The sequence below is a fragment of the Mchenga conophoros genome, linkage group LG17 (assembly GCF_057382185.1).
Source record: "Mchenga conophoros isolate Kocher_MC1m ecotype Shallow Benthic linkage group LG17, M_conophoros_male_GT1.1, whole genome shotgun sequence".
In the NCBI taxonomy this organism is placed as follows: Eukaryota; Metazoa; Chordata; class Actinopteri; order Cichliformes; family Cichlidae; genus Mchenga; species Mchenga conophoros.
Window position 1 is genome coordinate 19683161 of NC_140542.1, and position 18669 is coordinate 19701829.

General features: G+C 39.7%; 1 protein-coding gene across 2 annotated transcripts in view; it reads right to left on the reverse strand.

Annotated features, from left to right (window-relative positions):
• Nucleotides 1–18669, reverse strand: part of LOC146555393 (thyrotropin-releasing hormone-degrading ectoenzyme-like) — a 271026-nt gene that overhangs the window by 110057 nt on the left and 142300 nt on the right. For both annotated transcript variants that reach the window (XM_085253024.1, XM_085253025.1), the window contains exon 5: nucleotides 392–546. In XM_085253024.1, the coding sequence (XP_085109150.1) occupies nucleotides 392–546 (155 nt within the window). The remainder of the gene's footprint in view (nucleotides 1–391; nucleotides 547–18669) is intronic.

An 18669-nucleotide genomic window follows, 5' to 3' on the forward strand; every position in this document is an offset into this window, starting at 1 on the left:
TGGATGGATCTTTAGGACAATGAGCAGGTGAAATTATGCAGTTATCATAGATTATGTAGTCTAAAGAGTAGGAAAATGTGGGGCTTACAGATGTATTGTTTCTGCACCATTTGTACAAAAATGTGTCTAGACAGAGTAAACATTTCTGAAAAGATTATTTTGTGCAAAATATTATATTGTGTAACCAATACTCATAATCCTAGTTAGTAAGTATTTATGAACACTGTGTTAAGAAATCAGTTACAATCAATGATCTCCAATCATATGAAATTTTACAGTCTGAATAATACCTTTCTTAAATGACATTATAGTATATATTCTATAGTATATTCACAATCCTTCGCAGTATGAATGGTAGTATAATGTCTGAGCCATCAGGTACGTTGCCTACCTGGTGACAAATCTCGTGGACTACCACCATGGTGAGTTCCATCTGATAGGATGAGGACGACACGTCTGCGTCCAACAGGATCTTCTGCTCCACGAAGACGCTCAGGCCCCAGTTCTCCATGGCGGCGTAGGGGTGTTTGGGCACAGCCAACAAGTCTGTAAACCAATCATGACAACAACAACACATTACGGCTTTTCAACACATGCTGAATGTTTTCCTGCATTAATAAACTCTCAGCGAGATTCCACCACTTAAATAACAGGAGGCGATCGCTGTGACAGAATGACTGCTGGCATCGGTGCGGTTCCCATTTCGGGTTAAAATTAAACTCATGAGTCATTTTAACTATGTGCCAAAGGAGCCTTTCATCCACACAACATAGATATATGGATTTTTCAAGATATAACTCTACATATATCTGTATGAGAGAGAAGCAGTCCGAGAGAGAGATCAGCTGAGATGTAACAAAAACGAGTAAATGTAGAGAAATGTCCTTTGGGTGGGGAAACTTGGGTTGTTTTTCAGAAAAGGCATTTCTCTCCAGTGAATGAGTGACCGGTTCAGGTCTTAATTTAAATTTAAAATCACAAACTTCTGGCATTTCAGCTGCAGCGACCTTCGTCAGAGGATCACTTGCAGACAACAGGAGACATTATTATTTCCTCTGAGAAGGAAAAGTTAAGGACAAAATAATACCTCAGTCATAAAGAGGAGCAGAAATGAGCAAAAAATTACATGAAATTTACCAAAAATATTCTCTTCATGAATTAAACAGTATTTCTTTGAGACACACAAGGAAAAAAAAGGCACTACTGTAACTAAGACTTGCTTCCATTTTGAAGCCTCTCCAAACCAATTCATATCCAATTCTTTACCCGCCATTCCTGAACCCTGAGAAAATCAAATACCTGGGTGTCATCAAACGTGCTGCCTCTTTGGCATTGATAGTGGGTACTCATTTTAACCCTTGTGGCTTGAAACTCATAGAGACCGGTCTTGAATTTTTTAAGGCAACTTTTCTACCTTAAAGTCACAATACAAAAGTTGATCTTTTAACATTTTAGGCTTCAGTCTCAGAGGCCTAGATACTCAGTTAAGGTTAGGATGACTCCCTGGCGACCACTGGTTGCTAGTGAAATATCTATATTTCTCCATAAACTGGTGAGTTAGTTAGTTGTCCATTTTGAAGAACATCATTAAACAGAAGTGGTGTCTTATGGAACAAACTATCAGCCACAATGCAGACTCTAGATGCCTTCCCTTCCCCCGAGTCACACGTCACCTCAGGTTAGGTCACATGTGGGTATAGGGCAAGATTTCATATTGGTTTCACTCTTAACCCACAGTGATAGTAATGACCCATAGCTTTTTTCATACTGTGGGCCACTATTGATTATATTACCATATGATCAATAGTGAGCCAACAACCTTCAAAACCACCTCCAAAGGGGTTAACCTCCACTAGGGGTTAAATACTTTCAACTTCTTGTCTGTAGAACCGAGGAAGCTTCTTGAACGGGACCCAAAACATCTTCACAAATCTAAAGATGTCCAGTTTTTTTCTAAACTCTGAGACAACCACCAGAATGGAAAATGGACACATTCACCTTCAAAGTACAATTTGCGTGTTTGGAAACGTGCTGATTTCAATGTAGGATGCAACTTTTACTTTGATGGCAAGCAGTCTCTCCTTTGATGATGATTTTTCACTTCCCACAGTTTTGCGAAAACTGTCTGGTGTGTCTTTGCAGTGTTTCCGTATTTTAGATAAAATAAGGAAAAGTATAATAGAGCCACTGTAATGGCATGTACTGTGGAAGAAAAGGCGGGGATAATATTTCCAATATGAAAATAAAACAGTCCAAACAAAAAGCAACAATCTGGCTAAAACAGAGAAGCAGGAATGTAAAAACACAGAAAGAATTAAACTGAAGACAAGTGAAACTAATAAGGGTGAAGAGCACAATCATAATCGTGGGAAGAAAGAAACAAGAAAAAGGAGGTAAATGCAGACAAATTCCTCACTTTGTCTACTCTAAGTGGAGAAGAGGAGGTTATTAGAAGAGAGATTAGAGGAGGCAACAAACATCTAACAAAATGAAGAATTCATACTGCAGAGCTGTGAAAGCGATGTCGATTAAACATGACATGTGACACAGATGCATCATCTGTCTGTTCTGTGTTACAGCCTTTTGCTCTACTTTGTTTTCTCTGTCAAACGAACCTAACACTGTTCATGACAAGTTATATATTTACTTTAAATTAATGCTGTGTCAAGAATATATAGCTATGATGAGTATTGAATCCCATATTATCACATCAGCAAACAGCGACAGGTAGATAGTTTGACTGATCATCTTCTAACCAATACAAATTATGAAGACACATCGTTTACAGAGTCTTACTTCTTTCATGGTTCTTAAGACTTTTTCCTTATATTTATTTGTGGACCTTCTGTTGCCTTGCATGTCCCTCCTCCTGATGGAGTATGCAGCAGCCAAAAACTGCAGTTACTCGAATGCCCACTAGAGGCCACCTCCAAAAGAGTCGATCTCCATAGACTTCCATGTCAAAATGTTCAAATTTAGAGCAGAAAACACTTGGTTCAAGTTGTGTGTGTGCTTTCTTTTTTTAATTTATATTTTTTAATGAAACCCAGGTTTATAATTATGATCATGGTTACTTTCATCAGCACCTGTAGTAAGCACCTGTCACTGAACTGGACCTCTTAACATCTGACTTCTGGGTATTGGTTAAAATTTTTGTACTGCTTAGAGGTATCTGTGTTACTATGGTACTATGGTGCATTACTAATATTGATAGACCTCAGAGTATTCAAACGAAAGTTAATAACTGATCAAATAAATGTCCTGGGGAGTTTCAAGATAGTTTCCAACAGGTGATAACTGCTTCTAGAAGGACTCTGACATTTACAGTTCACCAAGACTTTTCCTTCTCATCCACATAGGGTCATTTCTGTCTCAAAAAACAAAAGAAAAAAAGCTTCTAAAACACAAATTCTGAAGCTACAAAATGCAGAATCCAGAATGCAATGAGTGACATCACAGCATCTACATCCATCTTTCATATACAGAATATGTAACTATTCCCAGGGATTCTGAGGACAGATTGCATTTTTTTTTATTTAATTAAAACAATAAAATATATTTTAATGAAATAAAAGGCTGAATCAATGTTTCCCCTCATTAAAAGCTTCAGGGCGCACCTTCTGCCTCAGTTTGCACCTTTTTGATGTTGTTCCATCACACGAACAGAAGTCACACTGTCAACAACACTTGAGCAAAACAGGACATCAGTGCTCTTCGGCAGCTGTCGCTCATCACATGATCTGAGGGTTATTGCTGGTGCTCTCACTCGGAGGTAGCAGCACATGCACAGAGGCAAATGTTTGCACACACTCATGTGAAACCTGTTGTCGGAGCAGTTTCAGAGCTAGAAACACTCCTGCTGGGAGCTCTCACACATCCACATGTTCCCACTGATATCTATCTGCTGGGTTTGTTGTGGAGTGTCTGAGTGCCTTCCTCTGTAATCACAGCCCAAAGGACAAGCAACTCAACTTTGGTGGACTGCTTTAAGTGAAGCCAGATTACAGGTGTTTAAGTGTAATCTTATATTATGGTACCCGCAGTGACTTAGTGATATTCGATAAACTCTACAATCTGCAGCACATATTGTAAACAGCTTAAAGGATTACTTTATAAAGGGTTCTTTACCGAGTGGCCCAAATGCAATGTTGATTTAATCGCTGCTGCTCTCAGAGAGGTGTTACCGAGGCATGTGCAAACATTCCTGAGGATACTTTAATGTCTCCCATGACCTCTTCTGTGCAATCTCCAACACCCTGATGTTGTTTTGAAGTGCTCATGCTAAAGATAAGCAAAGTGTTTTCAACCTGTACATGGATGAAGATGTTTCTAATCAAGTACAAGCACCTGGTTATAAATGTCAGAGAGCTGAGGTATGAATACAGATTAGCAATGATGATATTTGGATAGCCTTGGGCACATTCACAAACCGACTCTTAGTGGGTTACTAACGCTGCGTGGGTGTTGCAAAACACGGAAGCTGTCTGTAGATAGTGCTCAGTATCAGCCCGGGGTGTAAAGTTAAGAGATATTTGAGGAAACACGCATAACAGAAGTTAACAGAAAAATAAAGAGGATTTAACGGGAGGCTGTTTGATGATACAATGCAAGTACTGCTTTCTCTTTGATGGATAGATTTATGTGGGAGAAATGGCCGGTTATTTCCATTAAAATGAATCCTTTAAAACGCTGATCTGAGGATTTTTTTTTCCTCTAAAGTAAATCTTAACATCTGCATATTTTCTGTGCTCCTTATCTTTGTTTTATGTATCATCCTACACTCACTCTGGGAAAACAATGGTTGGAGATCACGACGAGGCCAAATATGTTGCAACCATGTACAACAAACAAAGACATTTCTCCACATAGTTAAAAAAATTTCTTAACCATGCATTTCAAAATAAAAGAAATATTTTATAACATTAATCACCTTTTTTAAAACCAAGAATTAAAAAAGAATGATGTTAGCTTCTGATTCGGTTACTCTGAGTACTCGTGGTGTACTTCTTCACAACAGCCACTCCTGCAAAAGCAAATAAGCGGCTCCACTGTTCTGTCTGAACGCTGAAGATTTCAGGTTGGGGAAAAACAAATCTAGAAATTTCATGGTATCCAGTTCAGTAGTTAAGACATTTCTATCAGAACTAAAGAGACTCACTGAGTGTTGTTTTGAGTCCATTCCATGTAGCATTCCAAGTATTTTTATAATGTACTTCCCAAACTTTTTTATGTGTTGATATTTTACTTTTTTGGACAGGGGGTTGAGAAAAATTTGTAAAATAAAATGAAGTCAAGGTTTGTAGTTTGGTAATGAACTACGAACTGGTAAATGCATCGGTGGATAGGAGATCATAATCTGCTTTGGGTTTTTAGAGGCATGTTGGAGGTCACTGATCTACCAAATCAAAATTTGTGATTTTCAGGCTGTACTGCCTAGTTTCACTGGGATTTTAACAATACTTGGTAAACAACAATATGCCTAAACACTGTCACGAGTCAAAATGAACCTTCAGAAGAAGAAATCAGCCAGCTGTCTTGTTTTTAACTCATGCACACAGCATCACAGCAGAGAGCTGAGCTCAGTCAGTTTGATGTTTGAGTGTGAAAGCAGAACTCTGCAGTTGCTGTCAGTCAGCTCAGCCTGCTAGTTAATCAGGTATGAACACATGTTACGATGCGACTCCTTGGACTGCCGGGTGGCCTCTTTTACCCAGCATGCATCTTCTGGCATCGGGAAGGCAGTCATGAGGACCTGCTGTGTTAACTGTTTTGAGGTAGCTAAATGTCTGTGGAGCCTGAGGGTTGGAAGCGTGCATGCCATATAACTCTATGTGTATCCTCACATGAAATATGAGGAGATACGATGTGAATTAATGTGGAAAAAACTTTATTGTTGTATTTCCACAATAATGATGATAATAACAGAGTGGATCTGGCACTCATGTAACTTTATATCGAAGCCTAATGGACTAAATGTCAAGACTGACTATGTAATGGGTAGGGAGCTGAAACTGTATGTTTTTGAAGTCTCAACGTTACAGCCTCAACATAATTAACAATATTTTTTTTTCTTTTGAGCCAGAAGTTCTTGTATTTGGATGAGATGGTAGAGTTATTAGCTCATATTAGACACTAGACTTTCACTCACCAAAACTGCAGCAAAACCTTTTGGATGGGCTGTACAATTAAGGGCAAGGACACGGCATCAAGTATGCTCCAAATACCTTGCATGGCACTCTCATGGTGCTCAGCAAGCTGAAGGTGTGAAACACCTTCAATGGACTGAAAAACGCTCTTCTTCTGTAAAAAGGATGGCATGGCTTGAAGAAGACACACAAACCCAACCTCAGGATTCGCAAGATGCTTACTCATAAAATTTAGGCAATGTATGTTGTGTTATGTATAGTAAACACAAAGTCTGCATGGTATTTTGCATGAACGTGTGCTAATGGAAGGACCTAAATTGAGGCACAATAATGATCTGAGTTCATGTAAAGCATTGCAAACTGCAAGCAGCCAAGTCAGCACCCACTTGTCAATCAAGTAGCCACATTCAGAACACTGCAGTAATGCAGGTAATGCAACTGTAAGCCTTAAAGCAATATAAATGGGTATATATGGGGATAGGGAAAAATTCACCTTTGATACAGTTGTTATGAAGGTCAAATTGGCTGTTTATATAGAGCAAATGTTAATTTGTTGCAAATTTTAATATAAGAGTCTATGGGGACTGCATCATTGTTGGACTAGACTTCATTGGTCATTAGAGGAACTGTAGTTTCTAACATTTCAGGCTTGCTCTAACTTAAAATAAGAATCGTGACAATTAGAGTGGGCTTTTGATTTTGCCTGAAGGCTTAAAATCAGCTGCCACACATAGAAAATTTACTCTCACACTGCACTCTGTGGTTTTGTCCCAATTTTCCAGCATCGATGAACAAAACAACAGAAGAAAGAAGATCTCTGCTGCTTTCTCACACCAATGGCTGGTGAGGACAGTGAGCAAGTTTGCATGCAGATGTTCTTCATCTGTTCTAATTATCGCTTCTTCACACTAATAAAATTAAGAGAGTAAGAGAGAATTGTTGTCGGAGCTTGCTCACCCATGCTATATATATAAAGCTTTAAACAACCCTATATTGCAGATCAGTTGCACCCATCAAAAACACCTGCTTTGGTTTAAAGTTAGAGGTGTGAATTTTTTTTTACATTGATGATGTGTTTCTGACACCAAGATATTAATAGGAGAAACTGGAAATGTCATGAGGTTTACATGCCTAAACTCCATCAAAGAGAAGTTCTCAGCATCAGGAAAATAAATCAGGAATATAAATATTATTATATTGCCAATAATCAGAGGTGTGGACTCGAGTCACATGACTTGGACTCGAGTCAGACTCGAGTCATTAATTTTATGACTTTAGACTTGACTTGAAAAAATGTTCTAAGACTTGTGACTTGACTTGGACTTTTACACCAATGACCTGGGACTTGAATTGGACTTGAACCGGTTTACTTGAAAAGACTTGATATTTCACCCCAAATATAAAATTGAACATACATATTATATAGAGATTGAAAATGTGACGTCATTCAGGGGTAAAACCCCAAAGGATTCTGGGAACTCGTGGCAAGAGGTACTAGCGCACGCAGGCTTTCAATTGAAATCAGTCACACAGCGATAAAAAGAAACACAAAAATGGCAAGAAGCTGTTGTATTATTAACTGCAATAGCCGGTCGCATGACAGCCACGGGAAGCCGACGGGTAAAGAGATCGGTTGTTATCGGATTACGTCGTTGAAGAGAAATTGTTCAAGCCATGTTTCTGAAGTAACAAAGAGGCGACGGATGGCCTGGATTGCAGCCATTCAAAGATCAAATATAACGTCCCAGAACACTCCAGCTCACAGGTTAGTCTGCTCCAAGCATTTCCACAAAGGTCAGTGTTTTGTAGTAGTTAATACGTCATTTTCTTAACATAATTGGTGATATAGGTTACAAGCAATTGTCGCGCTATGCTCCTTTATTTATTGTGCATAAATAGTGAATTGTCCTGACATGATATTGTGTTTCGCTTCTGTTATTATGGTACATTGACAAAAACATTCACAGGATAAAACAGGTTTTTTGTATCACTAATTGCCCAGTACGATTACAGCATACAATATTATTGTCACTGCTACATTTCTGTGATGCTACCAGAAATTATTTCCACTACTAATTAATTACCGTTGAGCTCAAAGGTTATATTAATAAATGGTTAACGAATGTGTATTTATGATGACGATTTGTGAGACTGGTAAACTTATGATATGTACGATGGTCTTTCATTCTATACGGTGCATTTCAAGGTCCTGTACCCATCCGTCGGTAAACTGTACCTGGGCTTGTTGCAGTGACCTGAAGTTACTAAACTTCATGAGTGTATGCACTCACTCCAAGAACCATATAATTATAAATATGCATATAAATATGCTACAACGAGATAGCTGACTTCATCTAACTAGCAAATGTTGTCCAGGCTACGTTGGTGATGCAGTTTTTTTTAATATGTATGATATTTTTGTCATGCGATTTTAAAGCCGGTCCTACAACCGCATCCAAGAATAACATGCAGCGTATCTCAGAACTGTCGGTGAAAATTATTCTTGGAGCTAGGTTTAATTGAGCTGCATTTTAAAGAGGTGCAATTTCACAATTTGTGTATATTTTCTAAGTTCACTATTTTGTCATGTGTTGAGAAAAACACAGATTTAAAAATTACATGGTCTAATATTTACATTTAGCATAACTGCAACATGCTTTTTTCGTCGTTTTTTTTTAAAGACTCGAAAGGACTTGAAATTCAAAATTTCCGACTTGTGACTTTACTTGGACTTTTACACCAGTGACTTGAGACTCGACTCTGACTTGCCTGACATTACTTGAGACTTGACTTGAGACTTGAGGATAAAGACTTGAGACTTACTTGAGACTTGCAAAACAATGACTTGGTCCCACCTCTGCCAATAATGCGAGCAGCAGCTATGTCAATGATTCTAAACTGAACAAAATGATCAAAGAGTTTTCCTACCAAGCAACTTGAATGAAGTTTTTGTAGAAAAAAAGGTCTGGTGTGAAAAGCCCCGGTAGCCTTGTCCAGATATAATACATCACATTATATTTTCAGTGTCAGACTGCTCATAGTGTTCACACCTGATCCATCATCCAGCCTGCAGCTGTCACAGTGACAGCAGAGACTGTCTCGGTCAATGTCTGACTGATCAGCTGTGTAGCAGTTTTTAGAAACAGTTTGTAGGTCAGAGACAGCGCTCTCTGCTACAAGTAAGTAAACTACCTAAACTCACATTGATCAGCATGGCAGCATGACTTTTTTTTTCTACCCAAACTATTTTCCCTTTTAAAAAGTTTTTCAGAGAAAAAAACCTGAAGAATGTGTAAAAAGTGGATAATATCTCTATCTTTATCTGGTTCTATCAGGCTCATCTAGTTGCTGGAATGGAAGCAAGACAGGAAGTCAAGTTAATTACATATTAGAGAAAGTGGTCTCCACTATGTAATCTACTTTGATTTGACAGACAAGCATCTGCAGGGTTTACAGGGAACAGCTTGAAAAAGAGCAAATATCCAGTTCTGCCTAGAAATCTGACCTCAGTGTACCACCTTCATACGGCTGCTTCCAGCAGGATAATGCACCACAAATGTCACAAAGCTCACAGCAATGAGTTTACTGTACTCAAATGGCCTTCACAGTCACCAGATCTCAATCTAAGAGAGCAGCTTTGAGATGTGGTGGAACGGGAGTTTTATATAATGGATGTGAAGCCGACACATCTTCAGCAACTGTGTGATGCTATCATGTCACCATGGACCGAATTCTCTGAGGAAAGTTTCCAGCTCCTGATTCTGCTTCATGAATAATCAATGCATCTCTGAAGGCAAAATGATATTTAACCCGGTACTAGTAAGGTGGACCTAATAAAGTGTCTGGTGAGCGTATACCAGTCAGTGCCCCAAAATTGAGCTTTATTTGTCCTAGAGAAAAGATAATGACATACTGCTGAAATCGTATCGGTGTATCGGTGATGATGAGTGTGTTTAAATGAGCTTGCAGTCGTCTGTCTGGTTAAAACCAGTTTCAAACTGGTACAGTTGCTGTGGTCAGCCAAAAACAACTAGGAGGAGGCGGAGCATAGCAGGTGGGCTACAACTGCCAGCTAAAGGAAAGCGCTATGAAATATACATGTTACCATGGAAACAAAATTTCCACAGCCAGCACCCAATCCCAATGCTCGAGCCAGTTTTCCAAGGCTGGATGTGATTGGCTGACAGCTCATTATCCACATGACTGAGGCTCAGACAGCAGAACTGGTTGGCTGGTGGAGGGAAATGGAAATGTGATTGGTTTGACTAAAGGGGGGAAATGCAATTGAGGCCATTTGGTTTAAAGTAGAAGATGCAAATGAGACACGATGCTCAATAGACATTTGAATTCAAATAGAAGGAATTAATTTATTTTACCACAGATTACAACCTTTATGAGGTTCCCGTGTCCCAAACAACTGTCTCCTGCTCACCCTCACACACAAACACACACACACAGGCATACATTAACTATAACCTAAATTATATTCCTTCACACCCTGCATCACTCTGCATGCATTGCTTACTCCAGTGTTTCACCTGGATTCTCCCTGTGGCTGCAGCCTCCCTTTTATTATCCAGCTCATTTTTGTCAGCGATGCATGACAAATAAACCATAGCACAGAGGTCCCCAACCTTTTTGGCGCCACGGACCGGTTTATGCCCGACAATATTTTCACGGACCGGCCTTTAAGGTGTCGCGGATAAATACAACAAAATAAAACTAGTACTGGTACCGAAAAAGAGAAGATTTATTCATAACACACGTGAAAAGACCCAGGAAAACTGAGTTAACGATAAAAACGATAACAAAATAACGCTGAAAACTGATAAAAACCCTGAAAACTATACATTTCACACCTGAGCCTCAACTCTCGCGGCCCGGTACCAAATGACTCACGGACCGGTACCGGTCCGAGTCCCGGGGGTTGGGGACCGCTGCCATAGCACACATAATTATGTATTTTTCTCACCTTAAAGGGCAACTTTAATACCAGCTTCAGATGGAAGTTCAAGATAAAGGGGTTCCTCAAGTCAGAGAAATAAACCATTATGATGTCATCAGGGTTTTACAGTATGTAATATACAAAGAATACATGGAGCACTTTTTCCAGCAGTTTGTAACAAGTAAAAAACTAAATTTTATGCAATTAAATTAGTGTAAAAAAAAAAACCCACAAGGAAATGAGAAGAACGTATATAATGTAATGCATATACACAGCCAAAACAGAGGCAAAAAAATCTCATGCATTACATTTTCTCTTAAATATAAAATAATTAAAAACATTAGAAATAGCCAAGAACCATGTGCAGCCAAATACAAACACAACAACTGTCCTGAGAACCCATTAGCAGCAGAAAAATCGAGTTAATAAGCAAAAAAGCAATGGCCAACAATGAACCAAACACTGAGTCAACTAAATGTTAAACAGCAGAAGATCCTTCTCCATGGGCACATACAAATTTCATCTTTCAACTTTTCTGTTCCTTCACCTTCTCCTGAGACTTTTCAGCCCGTCAGAGTTGGGTCTGCTGTCAATTTGTATTGAAATAAGTCATTATCTCACCAGTACGTTAGCGACTTACTGTTAACACTGATGAAGGCCTATAGCCCACAGGCATCCACAGTGGCATTTTTATAAAATGTGAAACTCTACAGGCATTAATTGCTTTGCGCCACCTTTTTTTCTACTTATTCTTACATTTTGGAGGTTGTGTGCTGAGCTGAAGCACACACCTGCTGTCGTTCTGTGGACCGAGTGTCTCATGTTACTACTCCCATGTTCTTTCCAAGCGCTGGCACTTTGACACACTTCTGGTGTAAACGCATAAAACGCATGAGCAGGATTTTTATGTGAGACCCTGTGGGTTTTCCAGGGGATCAAATTAGTGATGAAGTGTGTTGCTGTTCTGATGGATGCAAAAGCGATTTTCCAACAATAACCCACCATTTCTTTCCATTGTCTTCCAAACTGCCTGGGTTCCTCAGGAGGGTTAACAATCAATTTTCAAGATTCCAAGCAGCAGTTTCCTGCTGTGTTTGACAAGTCTGAGGCACAGGCAATTTGGCTATAACTGGCTGCATTAGGAAACACCGGACCCAAACACTATCCATGTTCAGGCCTGCCATCAGATATAAGCACAGCTTCTAAAATTATATTTTCCTCCTTAAATTGTCTTTCCACAAGGAGTGTGGAAAACAGCAAATAAAGAGGGGTTCTTGTATAAGAAAATAATTGACAGTGTGGGGGCTGAAACGCTGTTTTCTAATAATTACTAAAAATAAATTCCTCCTGAATTATATTCACTCGGAGTCCAGGAAGCGACATGTGAGCCTGGGGGAAGATGTTAGGCTTAGGGTACTAAAACATTTAGGGAATAAAGGCAGTCAGATAGTGGAAATTTTATTGCCTGAAGTCAGAGAAGACCTTTTAAATATTTAGCCGAAGCCACAATCTTTAACATCACGGTTCGGTTTGTGGTGCCCAGAGAAAACTCTAAAAGTAAAACTTGGGATATGGGTATGCTCCACTCTGTGTCTGGGTTGGTTGGCAGTGAAATAAACCACAATCAAAGGCTGCAGTCCTACATCTTTATCATCTTTATCTGCTGACAGTTTGACTCCAAAGATTTTTGGCATTTATTGACCAACAATGAAAACTACTGACACTTTTGTGCCACCCCAACAGTTTGACTCCCCCCTGTGACTCAGAGTTAAATACATGGGCTTTGTCTGTAAAGGTTCTCAGTCAACCAGGTCATCGTAGTCTAAGGAGCTTGGAAAGAAAAGCGTCTGGACTTCTTTAAGTTTCTTGAAGACATCTCACTTCTCACCCGTGAAGAGTCACAGATTTCTTTTAAGCCCTTTTGGGAGTGTCCCTATGAGGGTCGTGGGCTCACTATTGATCCTCTACCTAATCACATAACCCAAGGTGTGAAAACGAGTGTAGGTCACAATCACCCAAGGCTTCGGTTGAACCCATTGTGATACTTACCCCAACCTATCATGTGACTTATTGAGGTCAAATATACCAAGATGTGAGTAGGCACTAAAGTGTCTAGGAAGGAATCTCAAAACTGGATTATAGATGGCAGACAATTGGTGTCGTAAGCCATACCCTCTGTTCAAAGATGGTCATTCACACCATCTGGACATAGACGGCTTCTTTCACTCCTCTTTCAAACCATCTGTCTTTTAGGAAAGCGTCTGGACTCTATCCAAAATCTGGGACCCTCCACCAATTGCTCTTAGAACTGAGAGGTGAAACGTCTTCAAGAAACTTAAGTCCAGATGCTTTTTTTTTTCAAGCTCCTTAGAATACCTCAGCTTTCCAGTTTTTAGGACTGAAGAAGCCTGCAATAAAAGGTGCATTTAAAATGTTTCACAAACACAATTAAGTATATAAAAATAAGTTCTGATTTTAATTGGTTGGCCTCCTTGCCAACTTGGACTGCGTTCATTGCAGCTGCTGCCTGAGGGTCACTGCCTGAAAGCAACACTTGCCACACACAAGTGTTAATGTAGTTTTACCATGGACCTGCACCCTCTTATGTCCACAGGAGTGTTCACATTTGCTCAAATCAGAAAGTTGGTCACAGTTCTTGAAGAATCAGGGTCTTCTACAGCCACAATGCCTGTGGTTGCTGAATAGTACGTCAGCAAGTTGTCTTATATGTTTATTCACTCTTTCCTAACTTCAAAGACCGATAAATCCTTTCAATCCTCGTCTTTGAACTGTGTGAGTAACCTGGGGCACCCAGTGAAAAATCAATTAAAGCCAATGACAAGGAGAACATGCCAACTTCACACAGAAAGCCCCCAGACAAGCAGCAGGATTACCCCAGAAACCTTTTGCTATAAAAACCACCACTTCACTATGTTTAGCGACAAATCATTAATTAATAAAGACATGTTAGCCATTCATAGACCACAAGTTCCAAAACCAGCATGAGAAGGTGCTGGGAGAAAAGAAGAGCACTGTTTTTCAGCACATAGTATCACTAACAGTGACATGAGGGTGCAATACCTATGTGAGGAAGTAAAGAAAGGAACGGTAAAAATGAAAGACGTCACATTAAATGTGCAAATGTTTTCTAAATGAATCTGTCATCGCTAATGTTTCTCATGAAGAAGCGTTTTTAGAGTTGAACTGGTGAAAAGGTCTAGTGTTTCCTCCCCCTGTGGTGGGTCATCCCACCACAGGGGATGAACATTTTAATGAAGAACTCTTATGGAAGTTATTCATGGAGTATTTCTTTTCACTGCTACTTTTACTTGATTTATGAATCTGACTATTTTTTTCTGCTTCAGCTGTCATGTCTCACTGCCTTGCTTTGCGCAGGGTCACACATTCTCAGGCATGATCCCAGCGTTTGTCTCATCCCCTGCCTCCACCACACAGACATCACAGATAAAAGCTACACACTCTTACACTCTTATTTTGTCTCTGTGTTTCCTTACTTCCTCTCATTCGGCCTCCCTCTCTTACTCTCTGCAGTCGAGCTCCACTTGTCCACCAATTATCTTTAGCTCGTTCAGATAAGAGCTGCTCCATATTCAACAGACACAAGAGGAGGGAACTCGAGGAGAGACTTTGAATGTTAAACGCCTTCACAGCCACCAGACAACCTGCAGCCACAGAGCGAGACACAACTCCACTGCACACAAATAAACAACCACAGCAAGTGTTGCTGGAGGCTGAAATGTTCATTACACTCCATAAAATGAAAGTCCTGTACAGAATAAATATCACACTGATGGTGTTGCTGTTCTTCGAAGGCAAGCTGAAAGGTTGTCCTGAGGCTGTTACTAAAGGAAAGATCATTAAAATAACAGGCTCATCAGAAGGACAGCAGGGATGCTCAGTTAATTGTAGTTTAGCAGTTTACTGAAATATATTCTAGTCATATGGTGAAGACGTTTAAAGATCTTCAGTGTTAATTTCAGATTATTCACATCGCAGTGAGGATTTACAGTTCTTTACTCTCGAAGCACTTTTTAAAAAATATATAATTGAACAGCTGATGAAAGCTGTCGCACGGACAGGTGATGTTGTTTCCAGTTCTTCATCAGTTACAAAGTTGAAAGGTGTGGGGTTGATTCAAAGGGTCGCATTTTCATTTGGAAGCCATGGCCTCTGATTCCACAGCGTTCAATCAAACAAACTCCCAGTACAGTGAATCATACTTAGGAAAGAAAAAACACAACTGATCCTTAGAGGAGTCACCACGAATGTTAAACCATCTATAAGACCAAGAACATCTAAAAAAACATCTGCACACTTCTGAAACGTCATTCTTTGAAAGGATGAAACTACCTGTAACTAAATGACAAGACAGAACTAGGAAGGAGGCTTGAAATGGCTCTTAAGCCAACAAACTTGACACAACCTGTGAAATAATGAAGCAAGGGGATGGGTGCTTTATAATGGCACCCAGTCACTTTTGGTTTTGGATGATGTGACAAAAGAAAAAGGCAGCAAAATAAATTCTGAAGAGCTTAGAGATCCTGGAGTTTATCTAAGGTGAAGAAAGAGATTATTTTAAAATGATGTAAACAGCCTCCTCCAAGGATATCGTCCTCTAATAGACTAGGACTTAAAAAAAGAAATATCATGAAACTTCAAGAAAAATGTCAAATCAAATCAGAACTATTTTCATTTTCTCAGACTTGATGGGAACCCCAGCAGCTCCTCCACTCTTTGGCACCCCAGGAGGTCACACATTCATTGCTTAGTTTCAGTGATGTTTATTGATAATAGAGCAAAATCTGCTGGATAGATTCAGCCAAAAATTACAAAGTAGAGTGTACAGCTCTTCATATTACAAACGGGCACTGACCCAAAAACAGGAATAAGATCAAGATGGATTTTACTGTTGGATACAGAACCGACAGCGACACATAGATCTTATTTACTCTGAATTTGAATATAATTCAAGTGACAAGTCGCTTTCTTATAGACTTCCTATGGCAACCGGGGGGCTCGCCCCCTGCTGGCTGTAAAAAAGCCACCTCGCTTGAACAAAACTCGCCTGGAGCTTAGATTTAGAGTTAGCTTCACAAAGTGGTCAGACAATTGAGAACTGAGCAGCGAAGCTCCTTGCACTGCTGTGCATAAAACCTAATTAAGCCATGGAGTCCGAGTTAACACATTAATAAAACAAAACTTGCACAGCACCTGCCAGCTTTAAAGGCTAAGCTGTCAGCACACCAGGTCTTTGGATCATAGCAAGTATATTGGATTGAATACATGTACTATTATACACACTGTGTATATTCTGCATGTAAGGAAAATCTATCAAAATCTAACATACAGAAAAGGTGAATAACAATGTGTCACTTTGATATCGCCCTGGTTTATTAGATGCGCACACTAAGACTGGCTGATTTTCACAGCATAGTCATCCTTGCGCTTGAGAGTCTAACTAGTTGCAGAAAGAAAGAAAGAAAGAAAGAAAGTGTACTTTATTGGTCCCCGTGGGGAAAATCCCTCTCTGCATTTAACCCATTCACTCAGTGAAGCAGTGGGCAGCCATTGGGAGCCCGGGGAGCAGTGTGTAGGGACGGTACCTTGCTCAGGGGTACCTCAGGGTAGCGGTTCAGGGGAATCGAACCCCCGACCTTCGAAGTTTCACCTGACTCATTTCTACAACTGACAGGACATTTAAAGTCTAAAATGTAGATAATGTAGAAATACTCTGATTAGGTCTTGGCTCAGTGAAAAGTGTTCATTAGCCTAAAGCAACAACCGGAGCCTTTGCAGTGTGACACAGACACAGAGTGATGCAAACTGAGGTGACCGTGAAGATGTCGAGTCCTGACACAGACTCTGAATATCTTTCTGCTGCTCTGCACGAGTGGAAAATCTCTCTGTGTTTGTGTGTATGTAGAGGAGACTCGGAGGACAGTGGCCATCAGATCGCTGGGGGGCCAGGTGATTGGCTTGGCTTTCTGCCAGTCAAGCCAATCAGAGGACTTCATTTCCCCGCAGCGATAAAACATTTTACATTCAAGCAGAGTCGACCTTTAAAGCGTCACACACCTGGAAAAGTATAATTACAAAGTATAATTAATGGAGATTGTGTTGCTGCAGAGACTTTCTGTTTACACTGTAAATTGGGCTCAGATGATAGATGTAATTACATTTATTAATTGCTTTTTGTTGTCTAGTCTCTCTTTGTTCCTGTCAGTCGTGTTGTCAAAGTCACCTGAATGGCACCGCTGTTGTATAATCCTCCTTCAGTGTTGAAAATATCACCTTCTGGCCCCTCAGAGAAATGAGATGGATAAAAGGGATTTTATCTCCTCGGATTTCCATCTCTGTACCCTGCCTTAAACAGATAATAATGGAGGATTACTGCATCTATATGTTTTTATACATCTGTGAAAACAACAAAAACCCCAGAAATCACTGAGAGATGGTGGAAGATGACAAAAAGACGAAGCATTTTGAAATTATCAGAAATTTAAGTTAACCATGGGGCATATGGGAAAGCTGATAGTGGTCTGGGATGTGGCACAATTAACAAGCTACCTTAGCTGTTAGATAAAATAAATTAGTCAAGGCTTCTGGTCAATTGTAGTCATGCAGTGTTTGTATGTTCTCTGGCCTTTCTTGGGAGCAAAAACATGCTTGAGGTAGAAAAATAGCTTCAACTGTACAGAAAACGACACGACTAATGTGAGTGTAAGATGAGCGTATGAATGTACTGAATGCCACTCTTATGAAATTTTAAACAGATAACTTGCCTCCATTTCACCCTATCCCTACCATCCTCTGCCACACCAGCTCACGACATTTGAGGATCTTTTTTTCTTCTTCCTCTTTTACTCCTGCCTGGCACCTGCATCATTTGTCCAATATATCCACCATCGTTCCTCTACACATGTCTAAACTATTTCAGGCTGGCCTCTCTAACCTTGAGCAGTCTCTGTGGTGGACTCATTCCACACAAAACATTAATGGCTGTAGAAAGAAAAAAAGTATAAATAATTTTTGTACTTGAGTAAAATTTTCAGTTATCCATACTTTACTAGGGTCAGTGTCCTGAAACTTTTCCATGTTTCCCTGTTGGAAGACACCTGAATACAATTAGTAGGTCATTAGCAAGACTCATAGAACTTGACTGCATGCTGAAGTGGCAACCCCTAACCCTACTCAAGTAAATTTAAGTAAATGTAAGTGTTTGGGGAAAAAAATGTACTTCTAAAAGTACTTATATTACACTATGTTCATTCCTTCATGAGCTACTGTAACATGAATCAAATGGCTGAATTGCCACCTTAGCATGCAGTCAAGTTCTACGCAGTAATTTTATTCAGGTGTATTGCAACAGGGACACAAGGATAAGTTTCAGGACACCGGCCGTGGAGGACTGGAGTTTGAAACTACTGATTTAAAGACAAATATCTTCTTTTTTACAAAATTTTCAAAACACCCTTGTTACTTTATGTTGAAAAACTTTTGAGTGAAGATTTGGTTTCACATCACTGAAGGCCAATTTAAGCCTAAATGGAAAGAACA